The sequence below is a fragment of the Heterodontus francisci genome, chromosome 15 (assembly GCF_036365525.1).
Source record: "Heterodontus francisci isolate sHetFra1 chromosome 15, sHetFra1.hap1, whole genome shotgun sequence".
In the NCBI taxonomy this organism is placed as follows: Eukaryota; Metazoa; Chordata; class Chondrichthyes; order Heterodontiformes; family Heterodontidae; genus Heterodontus; species Heterodontus francisci.
This window is the reverse complement of record NC_090385.1, coordinates 76,163,576-76,190,676: the sequence shown is the minus strand read 5'-3', so window position 1 is coordinate 76,190,676 and position 27,101 is coordinate 76,163,576. Positions and strand designations below refer to the sequence as shown.

Here is a 27,101-nt window from a genome sequence, read left to right as displayed (position 1 = left end):
ATACTTCCATACAAACTAACTTTCCAGCAGGGTCACTGAACATGATCAGGAGTATGAACCCTGGCTGATATTTCTTTACTCCTCCATAATCTAGGGGACAGTGAAAACAGAAGTAACACTTTGGCTGCAGCTCTGCCTGAGGTCATTAACTCAGCAGGCCAGGGGACTGACTTGGGACCTTCCTGGTCTGTGTAACCATGTGCACATTTATCCACCTACCCTGGTGGGGATTATTTCTCCCCTTTCCCATCTCTGAGATCTAGTTTTCACATCCAAATTGTTTCCAGAATCTGCATATAAAAACATATTAATTTCTCAAAAAGGGAAAAGATGGACATCTTATACTTAGAAAGCAAGAAATAAAATACTGCAGATGCTGGAAATCTGAAATTTTAAAAAAAGAACGTGTCAAAACGCACAGCAGGCCAGGCAGTATCTGTGGAGACAGGAAGGCAAGGTTAACATTTCAGGTTGATGACCATAGCCAGAACCCAGTCTTCATTCTCTGTTTATAATACCCTGTTTTCTAAGTGCTTTTACTTCTTGTCACTAGTCATTTATGATGTGTACTGAGGTTGTTTTGTTGTCACAACAAGCAGCTCTGTAAAGAACTCCAGTCACAATCACTGAACACTGTGCTCCATTGCAAACTTGCTTCCCTACAATGGAAATGAATGGCATGACTGCAGATCTCAATGAGCTTATCTGGAAGAATGATATCTCACTGGCATTCGATTGAAGATGAACTGCAGTGATTAGGCTTTTATCTGTGAAACTTCCAAAAGCAAAGATGATGACGTTTTTTGGGGGGAATGGTAAAGAATACCCAACTTTTAATGCTGATTACTAAACATGTGGGTCCAGAATGCTGTGGTCTTTATTTTCACACATTTTTTTTTATCTTTAGTCGGAAAACTACTCCATCGAGTCAAGCTACGTAAACAGCAGACAGCACCTTATTAAAAGGTAAGTCACGCTTCCTTTATGCAGTATTAAACAGCGCAAGTGTGCTCACATAATGAAGCCATCTGCCAATTGTTTTTGGTCATAGAATCATAGTTATACAGCACAGAAACGGGCCCTTCAGCCCATCATGTCTGTGACGGCCATCAAGCACCTAACTATTCTAGTCCCATTTTCCAGCACTTGGCCCTTAGCCTTGTATGCTATGGCGTTTCAAGTGCTCATCTAAATACTTCTTAAATGTTGTGAGGGTTCCTGCCTCTACCACCTCTTCAGGCAGTGCGTTCCAGATTCCAATCACCCTCTGGGTGAAATTTTTTTTTCTCAAATCCCCTCTAAACCTCCTGCCCCTTACCTTAAACCTATGCCCCCTGGTATTGACCCCTCCGCTAAGGGAAAAAGTCTCTTCCTATCTAACCTGTCAATGCCCCTCATAATTTTGTAGACCTCAATCATGTCCCCCCTCATCCTTCTCTGTTCTAAGGAAAACAACCCTAGCCTTTTCAGTCTCTCTTCATAGCTGAAATGCTCCAGCCCAGGCAACATCCTGGTGAATCTCCTGTGCACCCTCTCCAGTGCAATCACTTCCTTCCTCTAAGGTGGTGCTCAGAACTGTACACAGTACTCCAGCTGTGGCCTAACTGGTGTTTTATACAGCTCCATCATAACCTCCCTGCTCTTATATTCTATCCCTCGGCTAATAAAGACAAGTATCCCATATGCCTTCCTAACCAACTTATCTACCTGTGCTGCTACCTTTAGTGATCTATGGACAAGTACACCAAGGTCCCTCTGACCTTCTGTACTTCCTAGGGCCCTACCATCCATTGTATATTCCCTTGCCTTGTTAGTCCTCCCAAAATGCATCACTTCACACTTCTCAGGATTAAATTCCATTTGCCACTGCTCCGCCCTTCTTACCAGCCAATCTATATCGTTCTGTAATCTAAGGCTTTCCTCCTCACTATTTACGACACCACCAGTTTTAGTGTCATCTGCGAACTTACTTATCGTAATTCCTATATTCATGTCTAAATCATTAATGTACACGACAAACAACAAGGGTCCCAGCACCGATCCCTGTGGTACGCCACTGGTCACAGGCTTCCACTCGCAAAAACAACCCTCGACCATTACCCTCTGTTTCCTGCCACCAAGCCAATTTTGGATCCAATTTGCCAAGTTGCCCTGGATCCCATGGGCTCTTAACTTCTTAACCAATCTCCCATGCGGGATCTTATCAAAAACCTTACTGAAGTCCATGTAGATGGACTTACCCTCAGCTACACATCTAGTCACCTCCTCGAAAAATTCACTCATTCGTTAGACATGATCTCCCCTGACAAAGCCATGCTGACTATCCCTGATTATTCCCTGCCTCTCCAAGTGGAGATTAATCCTGTCTCTCAGAATTCTTTCCAATAGTTTCCCTACCACTGATGTTGGACTCACCGGCCTGTAATTACCTGTTTTATCCCTGTTACCCTTCTTGAATAATGGTACCACTTTCACTGTCCTCCAGTTCTCTGGCATCTCTCCCGTGGCCAGAGAGGATTTGAAAATTTGTGTCAGAGCCCCTGCTATCACCTCCCTTGCCTCACATAGCAGCCAGGGATACATCTCATCTGGGCCTGAGGATTTATCCACTTTTAAGCCCGCTAAAGCATCTAATACTTCCTCCCTTTCAATGTTAATATGTTCAAGTATACCGCAATCCCCCTCCCCGATCTCTACACCTACGTCATCGTTCTCCACCGTGAAAACAGATGAAAGTAATAATTTAAAACCTCACCTATGTCCTCTGGCTCCACACACAGATTGCCACTTTGGTCCCTAATGGGCCCTACTCTTTCCCTGGTTATGCTCCTGCCCTTAATATACTTATAAAACGCCTTAGGATTTTCCTTTATATTGACCGCCAATGTTTTTTCATGTCCCCTCTTCGCTCTCCTAATTACTTTTTTAAGTACCCCCCCCACCCCCCACACTTTCTATACTCCTGTAATGTCTCCGCTGTTTTCAGTGCTCCGAATCTGCCATAAGCCTCCTTATTTTCCTGATCCAATACTCTATATCCCTTGACATCCAGGGTTCCCTGGACTTGATGGTCCTACCCTTCACCTTAATGGGAACATGTTGGCCCTGAACTCTCACTATTTCGTCTTTGAATGCCTCCCACTGGTCTGATGTAGACTTTCCTACAAGTAGCTGCTCCCAGTCCACTTTGGCCAGATCCTGTTTTATCAAATTGAAATCGGCCTTCCCCCAATTCAGTACCTTTATTTCTGGCCCGTCTTTGTCCTTTTCCATAACTACCTTAAATCTTACAGAGTCATGGTCACTATTGCCGAAATGCTCCTCCACTGATACTTGTACCACTTGTCCAGCTTCATTCCCTAGGATTAGGTTCAGTACTACCCCTTCTCTTGTAGGACTTTCTACGTACTGGCTCAAAAAGCTCTCCTGTATGCATTTTAAGAATTCCTCCCCCTTTAAGCCTTTTGCACTAAGACTATCCCAGTTGATATTAGGGAAGTTGAAATCCCCTACTATTATTACCCTATTATTTTTACACCTCTCTGCGATTTGCCTACATGTCTATTCCTCTATCTCTTCCTGACCATTTGGAGGCCTGTAGTACACGCCCATCAAGTGATTGCCCCCCTTTTGTTCTTAAGTTCTACCCATATGGCCTCATTTGAGGAACCTTCTGAGATATCATCCCTCCTTACTGCAGTAATTGACTTCTTGATCAACAGTACAATACCACCTCCTCTTTTATCCCCTCCCCTATCATGCCTGAAGATTCTATACTCTGGGATATTGAGTTGCCAGTCCTGCCCCTCCCTCAGCCATGTCCCTGTGATACCAAAAATATGATAATCCCATGTGCTAATCAATGCCCTCAATTCATCTGCCTTATTAATAAGACTCCTTGCATTAATGTATATGCAATCCAGCCTTGCAATTTTCACTTGTGCCTTAACAGGTCTATATTTGCTCTGCCTTCCAGACTGACTCAGTTTCTCTTCTATATTTGACTGTGCCTCACCCCCTACTGTACCTCCACTCTGTATCCCATCCCCCTGCCAAATTAGTTGAAACCACCCCCCCCAAACAGCACTAGCAAACCTCCCAGCAAGGATGTTGGTCCCGTTCCGATTCAGGTGCAACCCATCGAACTTGTACAGGTCCCACCTTTGCCAGAAACAGACTCAGTGATCTAGGAACCTAAAACCTTCCCTCCTGCATCATCTCCTCTGCTGTATCCTCCTATTCCTATACTTGCTAGCATGTGGCACAGGGAGTAATCCAGAGATTACAACCTTTGAAGTCCTGCTTTTTAATCTGCTACGTAGCTCCCTAAATTCTTGTTGCAGGACCTCATCCCTCTCGTTATTGTTAGGAGATCTTCACTACAATCCTGACTTTGCATGATTTGATTGCATCCTTCTCTGATTTAATGCTGCCTCAAAACACTGGTCAGTCTTTTCCCAGTGACACTCTCACTTCGTGCAGAAGAAATCACATCAATGTTGAATTTTATTCACAGTTCTAACCATCTAGAAGCATCTATTACCAAACAAAAAAGAAAAGATTTCACTAAAAAAAAATCTTAGATGTGCTCTGGTCTATTGATCATGGTGACACCTGGCCGTGAAGCAAGGAAAGGCATTTTGGGGACAGCAGACAGCAACAAAAAAGCAGGTTGAGGCAAGGTGCACTGAGACGAAGGAATTAGAAAACCTCCTGCCAACTTCCACTGGAGCTTAATGGGAGAAAGTCTGGTGAGAACAGCAGGGAAAATTGCAAGTGGATTACTCAGGGAATTAAATCGAATGGTGGCAAACAGAATAACAGCTTCCAAGTGCGGAGTTATGCAGACTTAAATTGGAAATAGGTCAGCTTAAGATCTTCTCAGATTTTTTTAAATAAATGTCTTTTAAAGCTATTTTCTGCCCCTGGATTTGCTCAATTTCCTGCTATGCGACACATCCCCCACTGATTTATTCATGAACAGAACAGGCCCACTTCACCAAACCTCTGTTGCTGCGCAGTTGGTCACTCGCAGTTGCAGGAGAGCTTCTCCCTTCTCAATGGAAAGAATGACTGCCCCTTCACCAAGAGGACCTTTAGATCTAGGCAAGTTACTATGGGGAAAGTCATGTATGTTAACTCAGGTTCAGCCATTTTGTAGCACACGACTATGTCATGCCCCATCTTGACCCACGCCCCGCCTTGACTCACGCACAGCAGTGATCCTCAGCTTGACTTGACCTATGCCCTGCCATGACCCGCCCCCCACAGTTGACCCACACCCAGCCTTAACCCATGCTCTGCCTTCCCTATCTTCTCCCTCACTATCTTGGGTCCCTTAGGCCATGAAAGTGCAGGCAGCAACAGTTAATCAAGCCTAGCCCAGCACTGCTTTGTAATGAGTCACTAACAGCTGCATGAGAGCAGGGGTGTCACTTTTGCCCCATGAGATAGCGCCAAGTCTCAGCTCCACATTTCCACCTGATGACATTGATAAGGTCTGCAGCTAACTGAAAGAAGAGTTGCAAGCCTGAACCCACAACCTTTGCACTCTTGAGAGACACACAGATGCCAACGCACTACATCATGGTCTGAACCATGTTTTATTCTAACATTAACAACTGACTTGTCTTTAGTATGTGTTCAGGTAAAATCAATAAGCATTGATAGCGAGGACTGCGGAGGGAGCTTGTGTTTCTATGCATAGATTCCATATCACTAGATGGTATTTTATGAATGGGGGGTATGTTGGGGGGTAATCACCCATTAAGATCTGCTCAACTTGGAAACACAGGTACATCTTCCAGAGAGTCTTCTCTCGGCACAATGCAAACCTGATCAAATCTGAAAGCCCAGAGGTCAGTTCCTATCCTTCCACTTAAAAACATTTTTCCAAGATAAATTGCAGGGCTTTGCAGTTTTAAATTGCTTCCATAATTCCAGTTAATGTAAACATATGACTATGCTCTGTCCATAGTGCTGGACCATAATAATCCTCTTCAATTGTATTAAAAATTAAAAAGATAGAGGATAAATCACCTGTAGACATTATATTTTCATTCTTTCCTTGTGTTTATATACTGCACACAGAAAAATGCGTCAGTAATAAATGCAAATAATCTGCAGAGAGAGGGAGAGATGGGCTCCATTCCACAGAGCTGTAAGTTTTAGAGTAGAACTATCCCATTGTAATCTTAAATAACATGGCATCAGAAACAAACTGTACTGCTCACCTCTGCTTTTTGATCCTTTTGGGAAACCACTTGTACAGTAATTTCATTAAAAGTTATAAATTTATATGGTGGCTTGGCCTCCTTTTTTTACCCAGTAAATGCAGTTCATATTCAATAATTCTAGAGAGTTTTACCACCTTTATGAAATGTTATTCGCCCCTTCGCCAATTTGTCTCCTCTTACTTTCAGCTCTTTGTTGTAGTAATTCCTGCTCCATTCAAAGTGACAAATCTTCCGCCATTCCTAATCAACGTATCTGGAGAGTGAGCTGTTCTGCCATGTATCCTCACAACCAAAATTATTCTCGCCTGAAGTCCACATTTATGCATATCTCTCATCATTGGATAGCAGTCGGCAAATGGGAACCCTGAATGAGGTTTCTCCTATCTACACCATGATACTGAGGCCAATTTTATTCCCCTAGTTTTTGATTCAATTGAGATTGGGCAACTCAGAACAGAGCTGGAGTTAAACTGGGAATTCATGGTTTGAATGGCTCAGTACCACAGTAGGAATTAGATTTATCACTGACCCATCAGAAAGGCATGAAATGCTTCTTCCCACCCAACCCAACCACACACACCCTCCCACTCAATCATGCTTTCATGATCCAATTGTTTTTTAAATATAGATAATGCATAAAAATGAACAAATAATTACAATAATTCCAAGTCCAGTCAGGGGAATACAAAATGCTATATTTTTAAAGAGGGAGCAAATTTACTGTTTTCTAGCATTATGTTGCTGCAGGTGCTTTTTTTGTTGAATATATTTGGGGGAACCATTGAACAAGGGGATTTCAATTACAGTTTAAACTCTCCATCATTTGTCTTCAGAATGACTGTAAAATTTTAATGTTGCAAACTGTAAACCAGCAGAAATGTACAGCACCCCAGAACATTATTGAATTCCAAATGCTCCCTGAATGAACTAAAATTAAAGTCTGTAATAAGTCATATTATTTATTTCAATGCTGGAATCCTCCCTGAGCACTTCAAGAGCAAGATGTCTTTGCTTGTCAACTGGAATGTTTTCCGAATCTCTTGTCAAATATAATTAACCTTCTGCTTTCTCAGGCAGCTGTAATTTTTTTTGTGCAAAATGGGCCAGTAGGTAGGACTATGAAAACCTCTGGCTATCTTTGTGACTCTGTGCTGCACTTGGTCATTTACACACAAACACCAACCATGAAGGATCCTGTTTCTACAGCAACGATTTCATCTCAACGTTCTAAATTACAGCAGCTAGGAAATGGAATACAATTTTTGAGCTGGTGACTTTGCCGCAAGCTGCAATAAAAGTGCTTCCCCATTCCTCATTGTTCCTGGTGTGGGCCAGCACACTCATGTTTCATTGAGCATCGAGCTGATGTGTCCGAGGCAAATGGACTTTACCATGGGCGTGACTTATGACTTTGGAGAGGGAGCATGAAACTGACAGTATCAGATTAGCCACCCACTACACACCCCGACGATCTTTCCTTTCCAATCAGCCGGGGTGTATCATGGGTGACCCATCCAATATTGCTAGTTTCATGTCCTCAACAGAAAGTTTCTCCCTGTATTTTTCATCCTCGTCTCAGGAAAATGATCTCCATGTGCTGCTGTTTTGCCTTTGTCATTGGGTGCCAGCCCCCGGCACACTGCTGGGCTGTGATCTGCCTGTCATCAAACACAAGGGACTGATTCCACTGCTGAGCTTGATGCAAAGGGAGGCATTGATCTGGCAGCAAATTCAGAGTCGAGAATTCACATAGGGCAGAACTTACAATGTTGGCAGGGATATAGAAGGGGCCGCAATGGATCGGCCGGCTGTTACACACCCCATCTGCTTCTCCTGGTGATTGAAGTCAGTGGGAAATAAAATCAGGCACAATCTGTAATGTGCTGCTGATCTGCTACCACCAGTTTTACACCTCCACCAATTGTCGACTGTTCTACCCATACTCTCAAAGTTCAATATTCACTGTACTCTGTAGTCACACTCCCACTGAGACTTTGACAAATTCTGGTGAGGAAAGGATGGAGGAGCACAGCAGCACATTAAAAGGCATAGAAAACCATCTCAAGTGTAAAAAATTCAGTACAAATTGCAATAACCAGCAGATGGGGAAAGATATCATTGTGGGGGAGGCAGTAACAACCTGTGCACATTCATAGGTATCTTAATCTCCCCCTCCTCCCCTGGACCGGCTTCTTTCCACTATCAGTCCCTTATTGTAAACCCTGTGTAAACAGCACCTTGTAATATATTCATTTTAAATTATAGAATAAATATAGTTGTATTACTAAGAATATAGCACAAGGATGTGCCCTTGCATTGCTTTCCAATCTGGAAGTATCCTTTTTCAAGGGTCATTTATCAACAAATTAACCTGAAAATAAAGTAAATTATCTCCATTCCTTTATTTTTAAAATTGTCAGTCAATTTCCCATTTCTAGGTAATCTATATCCTGCAGCAGGAAACCAGCAACTAGATTTCCTTTCAAACCAGCTCAGGTACACAAGATAATGCTCATAATATTGGCAGAATATGGATGTTAGTCTGTGATGCCGACACAACTAAAGCAGAAGCAGAGAGATCACCTGTTGGCCAGTTCTGAGAACATAGAATTGAGCTGAAATTGACAAGAAGGCCTTAGGAATAGAGATAGGACAATTTAAACACAAATCATTTGCAGAGCAGGAAAGCGATGGATTGCAGCATGTAAGCTAAATTTGTTTTGCCTTACTTAGCAACGGCAACCCTTTATGTTGTGGGGCGGGGGAGGCATTGGGAAGAAATATGACCTCTCGACTTTGATATATTTCGACACAGAATGTAATATCTGGCAATATCTTTTTGATGGGCTGCAATGTGAGGCAATATGTATTGCAATACATTTCTTTTCCATAAGGAAAGCATTATCTGATACTGCTAGGCATGACAATAAATCAGTATTGCTTCACACTCCAGTAGTTCCACATTCAAGGACCTGGAAAGAAACAGTCTCAAGGACAGCGGGCATGAAGAAAGTGACCAGACTGACAGTGAGCATGATGCACACCGGGGCCTGTACTGTGACACAGCTATCAATGAAGTATTGAATACAACTCTCAATTCCACTGGCTCTCAGGTACCTGAACAAGGTAAGATGATTAAAGTAAGGCTGCCATAAAGAATTGGTGGGTGCAATGGATTTCTCCTTTGTACTCTGAAATTTCATGAACAATTCCAACTTTGAGAAATGGCACGGATACCAATAACGATGTTGCCTGATACTCGCTAGTTTACTCTGATTAATTCAGAGATTAATTCTTGCTCAAAACAAAAGTTCAAATTAAAAAATATAATCACAGGAGGGGCTCTTTGCGCTGTTTTAATTTGAATTAACGCTCAGACTGCAAGTGCACTTCACTGGGCCAATTTGTGCAAAGTTCTTGATTAAATTCAAATAAATCATTTTGTTATGAATGCTTTAAAATCTGTTTGCACATTAAAAATTGTAAAACAGATTATGAATCCATTTGTTTTTTTTTTAAATGATGGTTTTCAAATTATATAAGAATTCTATCATATTATTGTTTAAAGGGGCCACTCTTCACGAGAAGATGTTTGGCTTTGCTCGCTCTCCAATCAATTAGTTTGCAACAGGATACACATTTCATTTTGTCACAGTGTTTCATGGCCATTTTAACACTATTGGCACTTTCAGACCATTGGGGTTGTGTTTGCCAATTTTAATTCCCTCAGATGTATGGTTTCTAATTTGTTCTTGGGATAGAGGTGATCCCCACAAGGCTGGATTTATTACCTAACCGTTATTGCCACTGAAAATGTAACAATGGCTTGTGGAGATGGTGCTTTCACAATGGTGTGAGGAAGGGATTCCAGGATATTGATCCAGCCAAAAAGGAAATAGCGATATATGTCCAAGTCAACATGCTGTGTGATGAAAAGGGAACATGTAGGTATTGATGTCCCCAAGACATGCTGCTCTTGCCCTTGGTGATAGAGGTTACAAAGAAGGGAGATGCTGTAGATGTATCTTAGTTTTGTTCATAAGAACTGATAATTCATAAGCTGTTTTCTTTTATGAGACAGAGGTGTACAAGTATATTGCAGAAAATTAAGCTGGATGTTACTGGGGAGGAAAGAAGTTAGTGAATTGTGATTCTTCACTTTGCGTTAAATCCCAGCATTGAGCAAACGGTGCAAATTCTTGCCCTTGGATTGTTCGTGATTGAGTATCATCTGATACATGGGGTGAAGGCTGCTTAAGTACAGTTGAAAGAAGAAGGTGATTATTAGCTAACTCAATAGAAAAAAGGAAAACTAAACTGATTTTGACATTACTGCATCAACATGCTGAAAAGGATGAGACTCCAATTCCCATTGATATGCTCACTGTTACAGTTGACATGTAAATTTGCTTTAAAAAACTGGAGACTTTTCAATTTTATTGTAATGTACAGCACTGCTCTCTTTCTATTTATCAATAAGAATATCAGTAAGAGTCCTGTAAAATATGGCAGGCCAGATTAAGTGTGTCATTTTAGACATGTATATGAATGTCAAGGCCTTGGAAAGGGTGTCAAAGAATCTACCACAAATTCCCAGGATTCAGCCAGGACATCAGCTCTGTTTACCAACAAACTTGTCTATATATTTCATACTTAATTCAATTTGTGGTCAAATTGCACCAAGAAAGGGAACTATTGCAGAATGCTTTCAAGTACTAGATACTTCCCTCTTGTCTAGATAATTAAAAAAAAAAAATGCTTCCATCTTATTTTGAAGAACTGCCATTTTTATGTTCCAACATGCGGCAAAGAGCCATTTAATGTATGTCAAACATCGGACCATCAGTGAATGGTTCTATTGAAATTCCCACAGGTCAACATACTGGGTGGCAATTTGGAAGTGTTCACACCAAGAAACTGCAATTAATACAAATTCTTCCATCGACATCCGAAGGCACAATAAGGAGCAGCTCAGGGGTATCGAAGCCAATAGTTCCCTTGCTATCTTCTCAATTGAGATTAGCAAATTCACCATCAATAGGCAGATCAGGTCCAAACCATCTTGGTTTCATTGGCTTAGATCTACATGAGACAGTGCACTTACCAACTGAGCCATTGAGGAACAATTATAAAAGAATGCATAATAGAGGTACTATACAGCAAACATCTGAAAAAAATTGCCCATGAGGTATAATATCTCCTTCAGCTGATCTACAGCTGCTTCCTTGGTAACCTCTGAGCTAGCAGCAAACATCAAGGGCTGAATTTTTGCCACAGAGGCAGGAAACAGGAGCTGGGTTTGTTTTCAGATCAGAAATCCACTTCCTATGCTCCCGTGATGCTGGGTTGGGGATGCCGAGCCTGTTCAAATCCTGGCTGCCCATTCTCCCCGTCACCTGTGCAGTGCCAAGGGCACCAAGTGTCCAGACGCCCTTTGCCCTGCTGACCCTCTTATGGAACTGGGGTGATGTCTTGGGGCAGCCGTGGCTGGTATCCCACTCTGTACTTGCCTCGGGGAGTCGAGGGTTATGCAGAGCAGGCCCGAAAGAGGAATTGAGGCCTGGGACAGATCAGCCATGATCTTATTGAATGACGGGGCAGACTTGAGGGGCTGAATGGCCTACACCTGCTCCTATTTCTTATGTTCTCCCTTCAAATGATCTGTTTCTGAAGTCTAGGTCCGGCTCTTAAAGAACTAGAACTTCAAACCCTTACAAGCTCTTAACCAGCTTTTAAACTGTCTTAATTGGCCGCAATTGGGAGGAGAGCAGGATTCCTGACCTGCCCTCCCCCCAAGCTGGTGATTATTACCAGTGCCTTGAAATTGAGATGCTACCCACCGCTGGTATTTTTGCTTCCCCCACCCCCAACTCCCCGCCTTCATTCCCATTTTTGGAGGGCCCTGAAAATTCAGCCCCCAACACTATCTCCAGAAATGGAATTTGAAATAAAAATCATATTTGCAGAGCTTTAGCATCACGCTGATAATGTGAAATCCCATGGTTGGCTCAGCTCATTCCCCTGAGCAGCAACAAATATACTCATTGGAAAACACCACAATTATGAGGAGCAGAAAATATCACAGCTACTGGCAAGATATGATAAATATCTCTACCATGGATTTGACTGGAAAAACCCAGGTGACAAAACCATGGGCTGTATTTTACACGTCCGCCGCCAAAATAAGTGGCGGACATAAATAATGGTGGTCCACCCGTGCCAATCGCACGTCACAGAGCCGCCGTGAAATTCAGTGCGGCGGCTCAATTAAATGGCCAGGGTGGACCATTCACCCCAATGACATAGAGGGGGCAGGCTCTCCGTCCCCGGCAATGGCGACAGGCGCCTTTGCGCAGACATGATGCCATTTTTAAAGGACTTCAAGCCCTTCCATTTAATTGAAATATTTAAAGAGATAGTGATTTAAAATTGATTCAAAATAATTAAATAAATGTTTCTAGCCCCTTTCCCACCCCCCAATAACCATACAATACATTCCTTGCTTTCTCCCACACAAAATACTTAGCTTGCGCTCTTGACCTTCCCCCCCACCACCCAGTTTATAAACAGTGACTTTTACCATCCCCGACACCAATCAGATGAGTTTTACCCCGCTCCCCCCACCCCCCGCACTGAAACACTTAGCTGCTCCCTCCTCCCCACCAGTGCTCGACCTCGGATCCACCGATGGGGCTCCGAAGGCAGCAATATTGTTCCAGGACAGATGGTGGGAGAAGGTAAGTAATTAATTCATTTATTTAAATAAATTTACAAATGTATATTTTGCTCCCATTACCAAGCGGCAGGGGGGGCCGCCATGAGGCCTCGCCGCCTCCGGCAATATTGGGCCAGGCCTTCCCAGCGTCGAGGCCCATGGCAGGCCTCTACTGGAGGCATTTTCCACACTCCCCCCACCATCACCCCCACCACCACCCCCCCGCCCACCCCCCGCAACCCGCCATGAACCTCGATGTCGGAGGGGCTGTAAAACTCAGCCCCATGAACGGGCTGTAGCTAAATGGCACAAGTGCTGTAGCAACCATGATATGCACTTCACTAAACAGAGGGCAGATAAAGCCTGCACCAGAAATTGAAGCTCGCCTAAGTTGTGGTAGGGCAGTTGGGCCAGTCCATGTGAATACTAAGCAAACTGCAATTATTTCCAGTTTAATTTTCTGTGAGGAATGTTCTGTATCCCATAGGGTCCAAACCTAAACAACAACAGCAACAACTTGTAATTACATAGGAAACTTAACCTAGTAAAACATCACTTGCGTGATCAGGAAGAAAATGACAGTAAACCAAAAGGACACATTAGGAGAGGTGACCTAAAGCTTGGTCAAAGAGGTAGTTTTTAAGGAGTCTCTTACAAAAGGAAAGAAGCAGAGAGGTTTCGGGGGGAATTCTGAAGCTTCGGGCCTTGACAGCTGAAGGCACAGCCAGCAATGGTGAGGTGAAGGGACGCACAGGAGGTTAGAATTGGAGGAAAGTCGAGTTCTCGGAAACTACGGAACAACTTGGAACTGAGCCAGGTTTCCTCTTGTACTATTGATTCAGATAGTGATTTTGTGGTTCAAGTCTGGCTTCAGGCTCGACGGCCTTGGGATGAGTTCAGATTGAATCAAATATCTGCACCAAGGTTGCTTTGCTCAATTCTGATTAATACTGTGCTCACGTGGAAGGACATACAGCTGTGTGTTGGACAAAAAGAAACAAAACGTTTTTGAGTTTGCCCAGTTTCTACACATTACCAGTCATAACTAATGGAAAACTATGTACAGCCTGTGGCAGTGTTTTACCTGTCAGCATGCCACTGAAGACTACGAGTAATGACTCTCAAAGAGGCATGCTGTGACTGCACCAACCTAAATGTGCCAGATGTCTGACATTAACCTAACATATAGTACTTTGTAGCATGTTGCTCACTTCAAAAATAAAAAAGATTTTATTTTCCATATAAGAACACGGCTATTTTCCTGGTAGTTTTATCAAATGGTTTGTTGCACCTTTATGCTCAGGAGCTCTATTACTGAGGCAGGCAACCAAGCACGTTGTCAATATAGGCGATGAACAATTTTGCACCTGCTGTGCGAGGTAGGAGCAGGCCATCATTGTGCATGGAAAAACTAAGAGTTTCAGTTAGACTTGTGCAAGCAGCTCTGTGGGGCATTATCATGCAGTTAAATTATGTAGCGATTAAGCCTCCATTTGGTCACCATTTTAACCCCTAATGCAGCTAAAAGTTTTAGTTGCTGCCTTTCCCTTCTCCCATTTTTAAGACTGTAGGGTTGGTTTTAACCATTCCACAGTGGATCAGCTATCTGTTTTATACCCCGCCCAATTGAAGTGAATGGAAAGGGAAAATGGTCAGGGTGCAAAACAGGCAGGGCAGTCTGCTGTCACCCAGCAGGACCAGTTAAAAAAAAACCTTTGACTCTTGAACCCAAGTGCTCCAGTGCAAAATGGTTGACATTGAAACTCAGACGAGAAAGTCTTGGCTGTGTTTCAGTTTCTGCGTAAAGTTGTGTAAGCCCAAATAAAACTTTCTGTCATGGTTTGCCACCAAAAATTTGGTTTCGTTCTTATAGCTGGCCACCAAAATTTTGACGTACCCTAATGCTTTCAGTTGGAAGCCATTGTTTCAAAATGTAAATTCATTCTTCTAGTTTGCCCCAAAAATACTATCAATAAAAAGCACAAAAATGGCATTGATATAGAATCTTTAAATATAGGAATGCAAAAAAAAAATCAGGAACAAGAAAGGTCATTTGGCCTTTTAAAGCTTCTCTCTTTATTCTTGTTAACTGTCTCATCTTGGCATCCACCTTTACCTTGGACACTCCTGTTGCTTGTCTCCACTATCCTACCAGATAGATTGTTCCAAGTACTTATTACTGAGTAAAAAGTTCTTTCTGATATTTGTTCTTAAATATGCCTTTGACTATTTTCCAGTTACATCCCCCTGGTCATACTCCTTCGTCTTACTTTGAAATAATATTCTGATTTTACTTGATCTGGACCATTTAATATACATTTTTCAGGCTCCCCAACCCTGCCCTGAAACAGTTTTCTTTCCAGACTGTTAACATTGAATTATTATAATCTTTCCTCAGAGCTCATCTCTTTTGAAGGTCTATGTTTCTGTGGTGCAATGTCCAGTGCAATAAATATGGGCTGACTAGTACTTCAAAATGCCTCAACATAACTTCTGTAGCCTTGTAGTGTATTGCTCAGGTTACATGGATAATGAAATTGATCGTCCCTTTCTTAGCCTACCCATGTTAAAGTTTATTTGTTATTTTGGCTGTGCAGCTTAAATCTTTTGAAATCTTTACTGCATCCACTGTCTCTATTGTTCTACCTGTTCTAGCATTGTCAGCAAATTTGGCACCCTGCAGCTGGTTTTGGTTGGAGTCAGGGAGTTGAGACCAAGGGTGGTCTTCAACTGTAGCAGCATTAGAGAGCAGGGGATAATTGGGTCAGAGCCTGCTGACATAATTCAGCCATTTTAAAATCATATAATCTGTCTTAATATATGTCCATTATAAATTCCTTTATTCACATTTATACCATGAGCAGTTTCACTATCAACTTTATTCCTAATGTTCTCAAAGGAAAGAGGATCTTCTGTGTGCTGCCTATTTAAGTTACTGCTATACAGGTATTTTTCGATCTTAATTCTTATAATAGCTCCCATTCATTTACTTAGGGTTGATCTTAGACCAATTAGAATGTAATTGTCAGAATCAGACTTAGCACCTCTTTTAAATGTACCTGCTATGTTTGCAATCTTGACTTTCCTGTGGAATTTCATCAGCGCTCTGCGATTTTCCTGTGGTGCTAGCCAGTGCCCCTCAAATTTCTTCCCTTCAGGATATATGTCATCTAGTCAAGGGATTTCTTGGTCTTGGGCCTCCCCATCATCAACCTATCAAATAGCTCTGTCATGCCGACTTCGTGAGCGTATTGAATGTATTATCCATCTTGAGTAAATATATATTTCATATTTCAAATTATTTCATCTTAAAATGTTGCTCTTATATTTATCTATAAATTCTAACTTTAAAAAGCTATGATACTGGAAAAATGTTATAGGATTATGTGTGCATTCTGTGTTAAGTAGCTTTTGGGCTGAAAGTTATACCCCGCTGCCGAAATCGACGGTGGGCGAAAACAGTGGGTGCCCGCCTGCGCGGGCCACACGTCACGGAGCCGTTACGATCCTAAGCACAGCGGCTCATTTAATAGCCAGGGCGGGCAGACCCCATCCCCGACCCTGATGATGTGGAGGGGGCAGGCTGTCTGTCCCCGGCAATATCGTCAGCTGTCTGTGTGCCGGTGCTGTTGCCATTTTTAAAGAGCTTCGAGCCCTACCGTTCAATTTAAATATTTAAAGAAACAGTTCATAAAAAAATTAAATACATTTATTTTGCCCCTCTCCCACCCCTCCATAACCAAAAAATTAATTACTTGCCCTCACCCCCCTCAAAACACTTACCTTGACCACCTTACATTCCCCAAAGTGCATAAACTTTAACCTCAAATCCTTCCCACCATCCCCTACATCAATGATGTTTCATTGACCCCGTTCCCCTCCAGCCTCCCGAACTGAGAAACCTTCCTCCACCCACCTCCCAATCAGTGTTCCACCTCATTTCCCCGGACGGGGATCTGAAGGAGTGGGAGTGCTGGCCAGTGGCACGAAGATCACACCGGGCCAGACGGCGGGAGCGTAAGTGTCATTAATTCATTGATTTTAATTTATTTGAATATTTAAATGGTGGTCCCATCGCCGAGTGGTGGGGGGGGGCTGCCACAAGGTTGCGCCACTGCTGGCAATATCAGAGCCGGGTCCTCCTGCATCAGGGTGCATGGCAGTCCTCTCCCAGAGTCTTTCTCCGGCCCCCCCCACGACCTACACTGTATCTGGTTAAATAATTCAACCTGATCAAAAACCTGTTTCATTTTACATGTATCATCCAGTTAATTATCTATAATTTAAGGTTCGTTTTGGTGGCAAATGTGGTCTAATCTAAGAATTTCAGAACAAACATAGCTGTAGAAATATGTTATTTATATTTTTTCCTAAAGAATGAAATTTGGTAGTTAACAATTTGCCTGCTAGCCCTCGTTGGGGTTCCTGTTCCGCAGCCTTTGCTAACAGAAAGAACTCTGGGCTTCAGTTGGGAAAACTCACAAGCCCACTCATTACTCCTTCCGTAACATAAAATTCAGGATCAGTGACGATTATGCATAAGCTCAAAAAAGCTGCAGTATGCGAAAATGTGGGATGAATTAAGTGTTTTCTACTCGTTCCAGATTGCAGCCTTGAGTTGTTAACACGTGACAATTATTGCCCTCAATATAGATAAATGTTCAATCGTGAGCTAACTCCATATATACAGGGAAATTTATTTTGCACAGATAAATTGACTTGCCTAGCTTAGCATTTGATATTTTTTTAAGTGGTTCTTGCATTAGCTAATTTTCAGAGACACCCACCCAGTTCCAAGTATAATCCTTACTCATGATACCTCATCACAAAATTTTGTGATTTGAATGTTAGTCCAGGAAAACCAACCATCAAGCTAGTTGCGACTGCATTTTATTAGGTACTGTAGACTTAACAAGATACAGAGCCTCTGCTCTGAAATCTAATATACCACATCTTATTACCAGGTGCTGATTTTTTTTAACCACTAAGGTTTTTCATCCTTCGATCCTTTAATCAACTTAACAAATTTTTCCATTTGCAAATTACTCACATCTTTCTGTTCAACATCATTTGAAAGATTATTTTCTGGAGTATGTAATACAGTCAGTACATAAATGAACAGGACATGGCTGCATTTACGGTGTACTCAAAATGAATGACCAGAACATATTTTAATTTATTGTTTTGATGCAGAAACTACCTTGATATTTTCAGAGTATCAAGATGGTGTATTACAGTGGTGGGAAGATCCATTCTGATCAGCACAAAACATGTAGTCTTATTTATCCAGCAGAAGATCCTTTGTTTCTTCACACAAGGACCATTTTTGCTTAAATAAGATTCTACACAAGTTTTCTAACCTTTTCCAGCAATGGGTCCTTCGAGCGAGCAGTTAAGGATCAAACAAGCAGCCAGCCAGTTGTAGTACTTTTCAGTCAGTTCAACTGCTTGGAATGCACAAAACCCAGATATTCTATGTGGGTAATCCTGATTGACGATACACTTTGGGCACGGCTTAAGTGTTCTCAATCCCTTTGATCTTTATGGAGGAGATCCCACAGGCAAGTAGACACTTGCCTCTTTTACACAGAAACAATGGGCCGAATTTTACCAGTCCATCAGCGTGTGGGTCATGGTGGGGGGGCCCGTAAAATTCTGCGGGGGGAGATCCGCCTCGCCTGCCCGACGTGGAGAAGGGCCTGCCGCATACTACCGGTGGCGGGGGACCTCAGTCTGTCCCCCGCCACTTAGCAGTGGGGCCTTCATCTAAATATTCATATGAACAATAATAATATGCAAATTAACTTATCTGCAGGTGATGGCCGTCCCACGCCGATTTTATGGCCACCGAACGCAACTCGCGCACCTTCGGAACCCCGTACGGAGTTCTGAGGTGAGAAACTGGTGGGGTAGGGGAAGGACTAAAATTATCAGGGTGGGAGGGGGCGGGAGCAGCAAAAACGAATGCGACTGGCTGAGGGGATGGTGGGAAGGGGTTGAAGGTTAAAGGAAAGAAAGTTCTGGGGGAAAGATTGTGATGGAAACTTTAATGTTTTTGGCGGGGGGGTTGGTGGCATGACAAATTGTACACAGATTATTCGTTGAGGGGGTGGGAGAGGAGATTGGAAGTGTGCATAAAATTTATTGCAATTTATTTAAAAACCTGTCACTTTAAAAATTTAAATGCAAGTGAAGGGCTTGAAGTCCGATAAAATGGCGGCGCCTGTGCTGTGGCGCCGGACGCCGTAGCAGGGGACATGGCGGCTGCCCCCTTGGGGCGCTGATAAAATTCAGCCTAATGTGCTCTCTGTATCATTCTTTAAAAAGGGTAAAACCCTTGAGAGAAAGGAATTAGTCTTTCTGCAGCCTTTTAATAATGCTATAGAGTTTATATAAAAAGCAGTATTTGGCTCTCCATTTTTGAGAAGATTCAAAACCCTAAAAGATTGTTTGCAGTTCTCTGTGCAGTGAAATGCCAGATTTTAGCTGCCTTTGTCAGAATGGCATGCTGATGGGGAGAGTAGGTATGGTGAGTAATGGGGAGGTAGAATGCTGAGCGGGGGAGGGGGAGTGTGGTGAAGATGCTGAGTGAGAGAGAGAGGTGTTTGAATGGGGAATAGCATGTCGTGTATGCAGCTGAGAGAGAGGTAGAACTAAATTTGATGTGCAGCAACAGAGATTGTGCTAGAAAATTATACAGGCTGGAAACCTGTGACTGGTTGAAGTATTTGTGCATGTGGTGACAGCGGACTTGTTTAAATGGAAACTGTAGTCTTCTGTTAGCACAGGGAGTTTGATGTTCACACAATCAATCAAAATGGTTAATGAAGAGGAAAACAGGTGTAAATCCAGAGACAGCTTGAGGGGAAATCTTGATCAGAAACTCTACCTTTTATTGAACAAGAATTTTTTTTTCTAATTCTGTGGTTTATGTCAGAAAGGTGAAGGATTGCAGGGAGGGGGAAGACATTCTTTATCAGACTATCCAGGCACAGTACCAAGTTCCGTAAAGGCATGGGTTACTGATGTTGCTGGGTGTATCGGAGAGAATTCTTTTTGATTAATTACCATGAACTACATTTCTTAAGACACAGCATAGCAGTAAAATTAGAAATTAACTGTGCAAGCTCCATACAATTAGCATGACTGATGTGAGAAGTATTTGAAGAATTATAGCTATTTGACACTGTCACCTACTTTTCAAAAAGGACAAATGTAGTTGCAATCGGAAAAGAGGACAAGACTTCATACCGATGCAGATAAAAACTGAACAATACACGCTTAGTTTTGCCACATAGTGTAAAAAGGAAGAAAGAAAGACTTACATTTCGAGAGCACCTTTCACAACTTCAGGATGTCCCAAAGTACTTGGCAGACAATGAAGTACTTTTAAAGTGGTAGTCACTGTTGTAATGTAGGAAACACAGCAGCCAATTTGAACACAGCAAGGTCCCACAAATAGGCCGGGATTTGACTGAGCTCCTGACGTTGGGCTCCATGGCGGGGGATTGGGCGGAAAATCGCTCCGGCAGTAGCCCGCCATGGAGTCCGACACCAGGAGTGCCGGGCCCGATCTTCCTGGCGGTGGTAAGTCTCTGTGGTGGTCACCCCCTGCCACTGCGCAACGGGACCCAGATTAACAAATTTAAATTAATGAAGTTAATACATTTAAATAAAATCAATATTGATCTTAACTTCGGGCCGCGATCTTACGAGCGGCAGCCGGCATTCACACGCCTTCACTTTCCCGACCAGGGAAAGCGGGCGTCACCATGGTGGGGAAGGGGAAAACTTATGATTTTTAGTGCAATTGGGGGGGGAAATGGGCTCTATTGCAAATTACTAGTGTAGGGGAGGGTGAGAATGGGAGACCTCTGCACTTTGATCGGTTTGGGTGGGAGGTGTGAAGGTCAAGTGTTGAAGGTAAGTGTTTTGGGGGGGGAGGGAAAATGTTGAAATTAATTGTTATTGGGCGGGGGAAAGGGGTGATAGATTTATCAACAGTACATTGGGTGGGGCGGGGGGGGTTAGCCCTTTAAAAATTTAAATGACCCGGCAGGGCTGGCTGCGCTTTAAAAATGCGCACAGGCAGCTAACGCCATTGCCAGCGTCAGAGAACCCGCCCCCTCTACATGATTGACCGGCTCGTTTGCCACATAGCCCACCATTTTATTCACCGGCCGCCGCTCCCAGCAGCAGGAGAAGAAAATCCAGCCCATAATGTGGTAGAGATCAGAGAATCTATTTTAGTGAAGTTGGTTGAGAGATAAATATTTGTTAGGATACTGGGTGGAACTCTTCTGCTCAGCTTCAAAATAGCATTCTGGGATCTTTTGCTTTTCAGAGCAGAAAGGGTCTCGTTTTACTATTTCATTCCAAGATGGGAACTCCCTGCCTCAGAAGGTGATGGAGGTGGGGGTCATTGAATATTTTTAAGGCGGAGGTAGATAGATTCTTATTAGGCAAGGGAACCAAAGGCTATCGGGGGTAGATAGGAATGTGAAATTTGAAACGCAAACAGATCAGCCATGATCTTATTGAATGGTGGAGCAGGCTCGAGGGGCCGAATGGCCTGCTGCTGCTCCTAATTCGTATATAGTGCAGCTCTCCCTCCCTCACAGGAGTCAGATTTTCTGCTGAAGTCTCTGGAGTGGGACATGAACCTACAACCTTCTAACTCAGTGGCAAGAGTGCTATCACTGAACCACAACTGACACAGACAGACAGTGCAAGGGATTGATAAAGAACAGGGAAAGACACATAATAAAAATGGAAAATGCTGGTAATACTCAGCAGGTCTGGCAGCATCTGTGGAGAACATAGGAACATAAGATATAGGAGCAGGACTAGACCATATGGCCAGTCAAGCCTGCTCTGCAATTCAATATGATCATGGCTGATCTTCAGCTTCAAGTCCACTTGCCTGCTCACTCCACATATCCCTTGATTCCCTAAGAGAGCAAAAGTCTGTCTATCTCAGTCTTAAATATATTCAATCATGGAGCATCCACAACCTTCTGAGGTAGAGAATTTCTAAGATTCACAACCCTTTGAGAGAAGAGATTTCTCCTCATCTCAGTCCTAAATGATCATTCCCTTATCCTAAGACTGTACCCCTGTGTTCTAGATTCCCCAGCCGGGGGGAACAGGGTCTCAGTGTCTATCCTGTCAAGTCCCTTCAGAATCTTGTATGTTTCAATGAGATCACCTCTCATTCTTCTAAACTCCAGAGAATATAGGCCCAATTTACTCAGCCTCTCATCAAAGGACAACCCTGTCATCCCAGGGACCAATCTAGTGAACCTTCGCTGTACAGCCTCCAGGGCAAGTATGTCCTCACAAATATGACCAAAATGGCACACAGTGGCCTAAATTGTATGGGCCTCCTCAAGACAGGAAGGGAGGCCATAGGCTCATAAAATTGTGTGGGAAGACGAGGGGCTGAATGCCTATCATCATCCTGATGCCTTGAAATTTAGTCTGGGGTAGGGAAGGCCGAGGATGGCATTCTCGCCCAGAGAGCAATTGATGCCCTTATGTGGCCATTTTCCCACTGCCATTGGTATTTTACAGGCATTGTTTGGGGTTGGGAGTGGGGGAGGGGTGCCTCCGCCATGTGGGGAGAATGATGAGTAAAACAAGGCGGCCTCCCTGTGGGCTTGGGGGTCCTTCTCCATGGACATTCTGTGGCCCTCGGAGGGCCCCTGGTGGCGAAGGCTGGCCCTCCGCTAACAATTCCTCCTGCTCTCAACACGCACCCTCTCCCCACCCGTCGTTGGGGCCAATTTTCTCTATTCTTTTACTCCAATCCCTTTGCAATAAAGGCCAACATGCCATTTGTCTTTCGAATTGCTTGCTTTACCTGCATGCGAAATTTCTGTATTCCTTTTAAGGGTACACCCAGGTCCCTCTGAACATCAACATTTACAAGTTTTACACCTTTTAAAACATATTCTGCTCTTCTATTCTTACGACCAAAGTGAATAACCTCTCGCTTCTCCATATTGGGCTGGATTTTAAGTGCCCGCCACCATTCCTGACGGTGGGCGGATAAAATGGCGGCCCGCATTTGCGGGCTGCGTGCTTCCCAGCCGCCGCAATCTACCATGTGGCGGCTCATTTACATACCCGGGTTGGCCCACCCTCCCCAATCATGTGGAGGGGCAGGCTGTCCGACGCTGGCAATGACGTCAGCTGCCTGTGCGCAGGCGTTGGTGCCATTTTTAAAGGGCAGCCAGCCCTGTCAGTAGATTAAAATTTTTAAAGACACCACCCCCACCCCCCTCAACTGTTGAAAACAAAATTCAGACATCCTTTTCCCACTCCCCCAATACCAATAAAGCTAAGTATCTGCCCTTCCCCCCCCCCGAAACACAACTTACAAATATGACATTCCCCCCCAAACTGTATAAAGTTCACAGTTCACCCCTTCCCACCATCCCCTACACTCATAATGATTATTTGACCCCATCGGTTCCCCCCCACCCCCACCCCACCCTGTGCTAAAAATCTTAACTCCTCCGCCTCCCTGCTTTCGCCAGACGGGGAAGTGAAGATGCGGCAGTGCTGGCTGCTGCACTGAAGATCGCGGTGGGCCCGTAAGATGGGAGGTAAGTTCATTTAAATGTACTCATGATGCGCATTTCAATATGCAAAGCCGGGTCCCGTCGCCCAGCGGCGGGGGGACTGCCACGGAGCCTCGCCGCCGCCAGGAAGATCGGGCCTGGCCCTTCCATCGTCGGTCTCCGTGGCGGGCCTCTGCCAGAATGATCTTCCGGTCCCCCCATCCTGCCACGGAGCCCGATGTCAGGAGCCCCGTGAAATCCAGCCCATTATACTCCATCTGCCACCTTGTTGCCCACTCACTTAACCTGTCTATATCTCTTTGTAGCCTCTTTGTGTCCTCCCCACAGTTTATATTCCCACCTAGCTTTATATCATCAGCAAACATAGATACATTACTCTCTGTCTCTTTATCTAAGTCATTCATGTAGATTGTAAATAGCTGAGGCCCTAGCACTGACTCTTGTGGCACTCCACTATTCACAGCCTGCCAACTTGAAAATGCACCATTTCGCCCTACTCTTTGCTTCCTGTCAGTTAACCAATCCTCTATCCATGCTAATATATTACCGCTGTTCCATGAGCCCTTATCTTGCATATTAACCTTTTGTGTGGCACCTTATCAAATGCCTTTTGGAAATCCAAGTATACTACATCTACTGGTTCCCCTTTACCCTATTAGTTACATCCTCATAAAACTTTAATAAATTTGTCAAACACTATTTCACTTTTGTAAAACTATGTTAACTTTGTCTGAGCATACTGTGATTTTCTAAGTGCATGGTTAAGACTTCCTTCATAATAGATTCCAGCACTTTCCCCGACGATTGATGTCAGGCTGATGGGTCTGTAGTTCTCTTTTTTCTTTCTCCCTTCTTTCCTGAATAGCAGTGTTACATTTGCTAACTTCCAATCTGCTGGGACCATTCTAGAATTGCAATATCATAACCAGTGCATCCACTATCTCTGCAGCTATATCTTTTAGACCGCTAGAAAGTAGGCCATTAGGTCCCGGAGATTTGTCAGATTTTAGTCCCTCAAATTTCTCCTATACTTTTTCTCTGCTGATATTAATTGCCTTAATTTCCTCACTCTATTTACCCCTAGGTTATACACTATTTCTAGTATGTAATTTGTCTCTTCTACTAAAGACAGACACAAAATATTTGTTCAATGTCACTGCCATTTCCGCATTCCCCATGATAATTTCTCCTGTCTCTCTCCTAAAGGAGCAACGTTTACTTTAGCTACTCTCTTCCTTTTCATATACTTGTAAAAGCTCTTACAATCTATTTCTTTCTATTCTTGGATAGTTTACTCGCATTCTATTTTTTTCTTTTTTATCAACTTTCTGGTGTCACAGACCTGAAACATTAACTTTATTTCTCTCTCCACAGATGCTGCCAGACCTGCTGAGCATTCCCAACATTTTGTTTTTATTTCAGATTTCCATCATCCACAGTATTTTGCTTTTGTAGGCAAAGACACATATTTGGACAGAACTCCAGATTCCAGTTGAAGTGCAGAAGATTGCTAATGAAAATTATTTTAAGATTTAAAATTTTTCTTCAATCTCAAGTCAAATTAAAGAGAATATTAAAGCATAACCTTTGCTGGAGGGAGTTCGCTGCATTTCATGTGTAATCTTGAGACGCCATCATCTGCTATACAACTGGCATATGTTAGCTGAAAACCTCTGCAATGTTTGCTATGGACTTTTCCATCATTTAAAACATCTAATTTATTGAAGGCAACGATGGAACTGTGCTTTACCCATGGGCACAAGCAAAGCCTTTCATCAGAGCTAAGCATTTAAGGTTCTCCACTTTCCTTCTCCCATTGTAAAGAGGCAACCAAAAAGATAGTGGCAGCATGTGCACTTTATAGCAATGACCAGGATTTGACTGTCTATTCAGTATCATACTTAATTCATGAAACATTCCACCACTATTATCACTCGTTCAAGTCTTCAGCCGTGACTGACAGCCAACTTGCCTGTGTCAGTACATGTGATGAGTTTCCTCAGCTTCTGATAGAACTGATCAGTAAAGCGTCCCAACCATGACAGGAAATGAAGCATCATAGCCCATTTAAACCACAGCAGCCAATTTGAATTCTATGGCAGGGCGATTTTTTTTTTTTGTCAAGTACTTTTTTAGTGGGGAGAAGTGGCCTTAAGTTGCTGTGATAATAGTGATGCATTAATGGTGCTCGCCATTATTAATTTGTAAACGAAACCCAGCCATTTGCAATGAACAATTAATACAATGTGAAAGGCGAGGTGAAAAGTCCAATTACCAATGGTCGCCATGCAAGATGCACCATTGCAGCAATTTCTGGCCCTCTCTTATTGCAATATGTTGATGCTTTCAGAATAAGTGGTCTGATGTCATGGCTGCCCAACTTTGACAGCATGAAAAGAACAAAAAAAGTGCTTTGCTGCTTCAAAGTGCAGTTTTTAACTCCATAGCTGTGTCACGATAAATTCACAGCTTGGTAAGAAATTACTATGCATTTTATCTGGATGATGATTGAATGAGGAGCTCTATCAACCATAGAAAAAAACAGCCATTTTGCAAATCTTTCTTACCACAGCCCATTTAATCACTCATTCAACCATCTGAAGAAAATAGCAGGGGGAATAATCGTGTGTATTTATACACCAACGTGATTAGACTTTTGAATTCCTTCACACTTGAAACTAGAATCTGTAATGTGAAATTTGACAGTAGGTTATTTACGTTGCTGAGCGGTACAAAATGAAAGGCTATAGAAATGTTTTGTACTTATGCATTTAAATATTGCTGTTGGAGAGGAATTCAACACTCTGAGAATCTCCCCAAAAGGTTGTGTATGATTAAAGGATTTGATTGAATAGATAGAAAGAGACTATTTCCTCTGATGGGAAAATTCAGAACAAGGGAGCATAATCTTAAAATTAGAACTAAACCATTCAGTGGCAAAATCAGGAAGCACTTCTTCACACAAGGGGCAGTGGAACTCTGGACCTCTTGCCCCCAATAAGCTATCAAATCTAGTTCAATCGATAATTTCAAAACTGAGATTGACAGGTTTTTGTTAGGCAAGGGTATTAACATATATGAAACCAGAGTAGGTAAATGGAGTAAAGATACAGATCAGCCATAATGTAAAAACAGAACAGCCTTGAGGGCTGAATAGCTTACTCCAGTTTCTATGATTGGAAATGGAGGGATGAGTTTTCTGTGAATGATTGACCCGTAGCTGAATTGGCAAATTCATTCAGACCATTGGAATATGGAGGAAAATTCTATGCTCTACCCCTCAGCTTGTTTGGAGGCAGGGAGAGCATAAAATCAGGTGGAATGGTGGTGGGGCGGGTTCCCACCACCATCCCATCTCTGCCAAAATTTAGTCTGGGGTGGGAAGACTTGTGAACGGCCTTCCTGCCCCGCCGCCAATTGAGGCCCTTAACTGGGTGATTAATCCCAATTAAGGGCCTCTTCCCGCAGCAGCTGCAATTATCGGTGCGACAGGCGGCCCTGTCACCACACAGGAAACATGGCACGAAAATTCAGGCGGGCTGCTTCCTGGCTCCGGGTCCCTCG

General features: G+C 43.1%; 1 protein-coding gene across 2 annotated transcripts in view; it reads left to right on the top strand.

Annotated features, from left to right (window-relative positions):
* pcdh19 (protocadherin 19) overlaps positions 1–27,101 on the top strand; it is a 126,878-nt gene that overhangs the window by 86,730 nt on the left and 13,047 nt on the right. The window contains exons 2-3 of one of the 2 annotated variants that reach the window (XM_068047999.1): positions 908–966; positions 9,193–9,362. In XM_068047999.1, the coding sequence (XP_067904100.1) occupies positions 908–966; positions 9,193–9,362 (229 nt within the window). Of the gene's footprint in view, positions 1–907; positions 967–9,189; positions 9,363–27,101 lie in introns of both variants that reach the window. The other variant, XM_068047998.1, reaches the window with a different exon arrangement.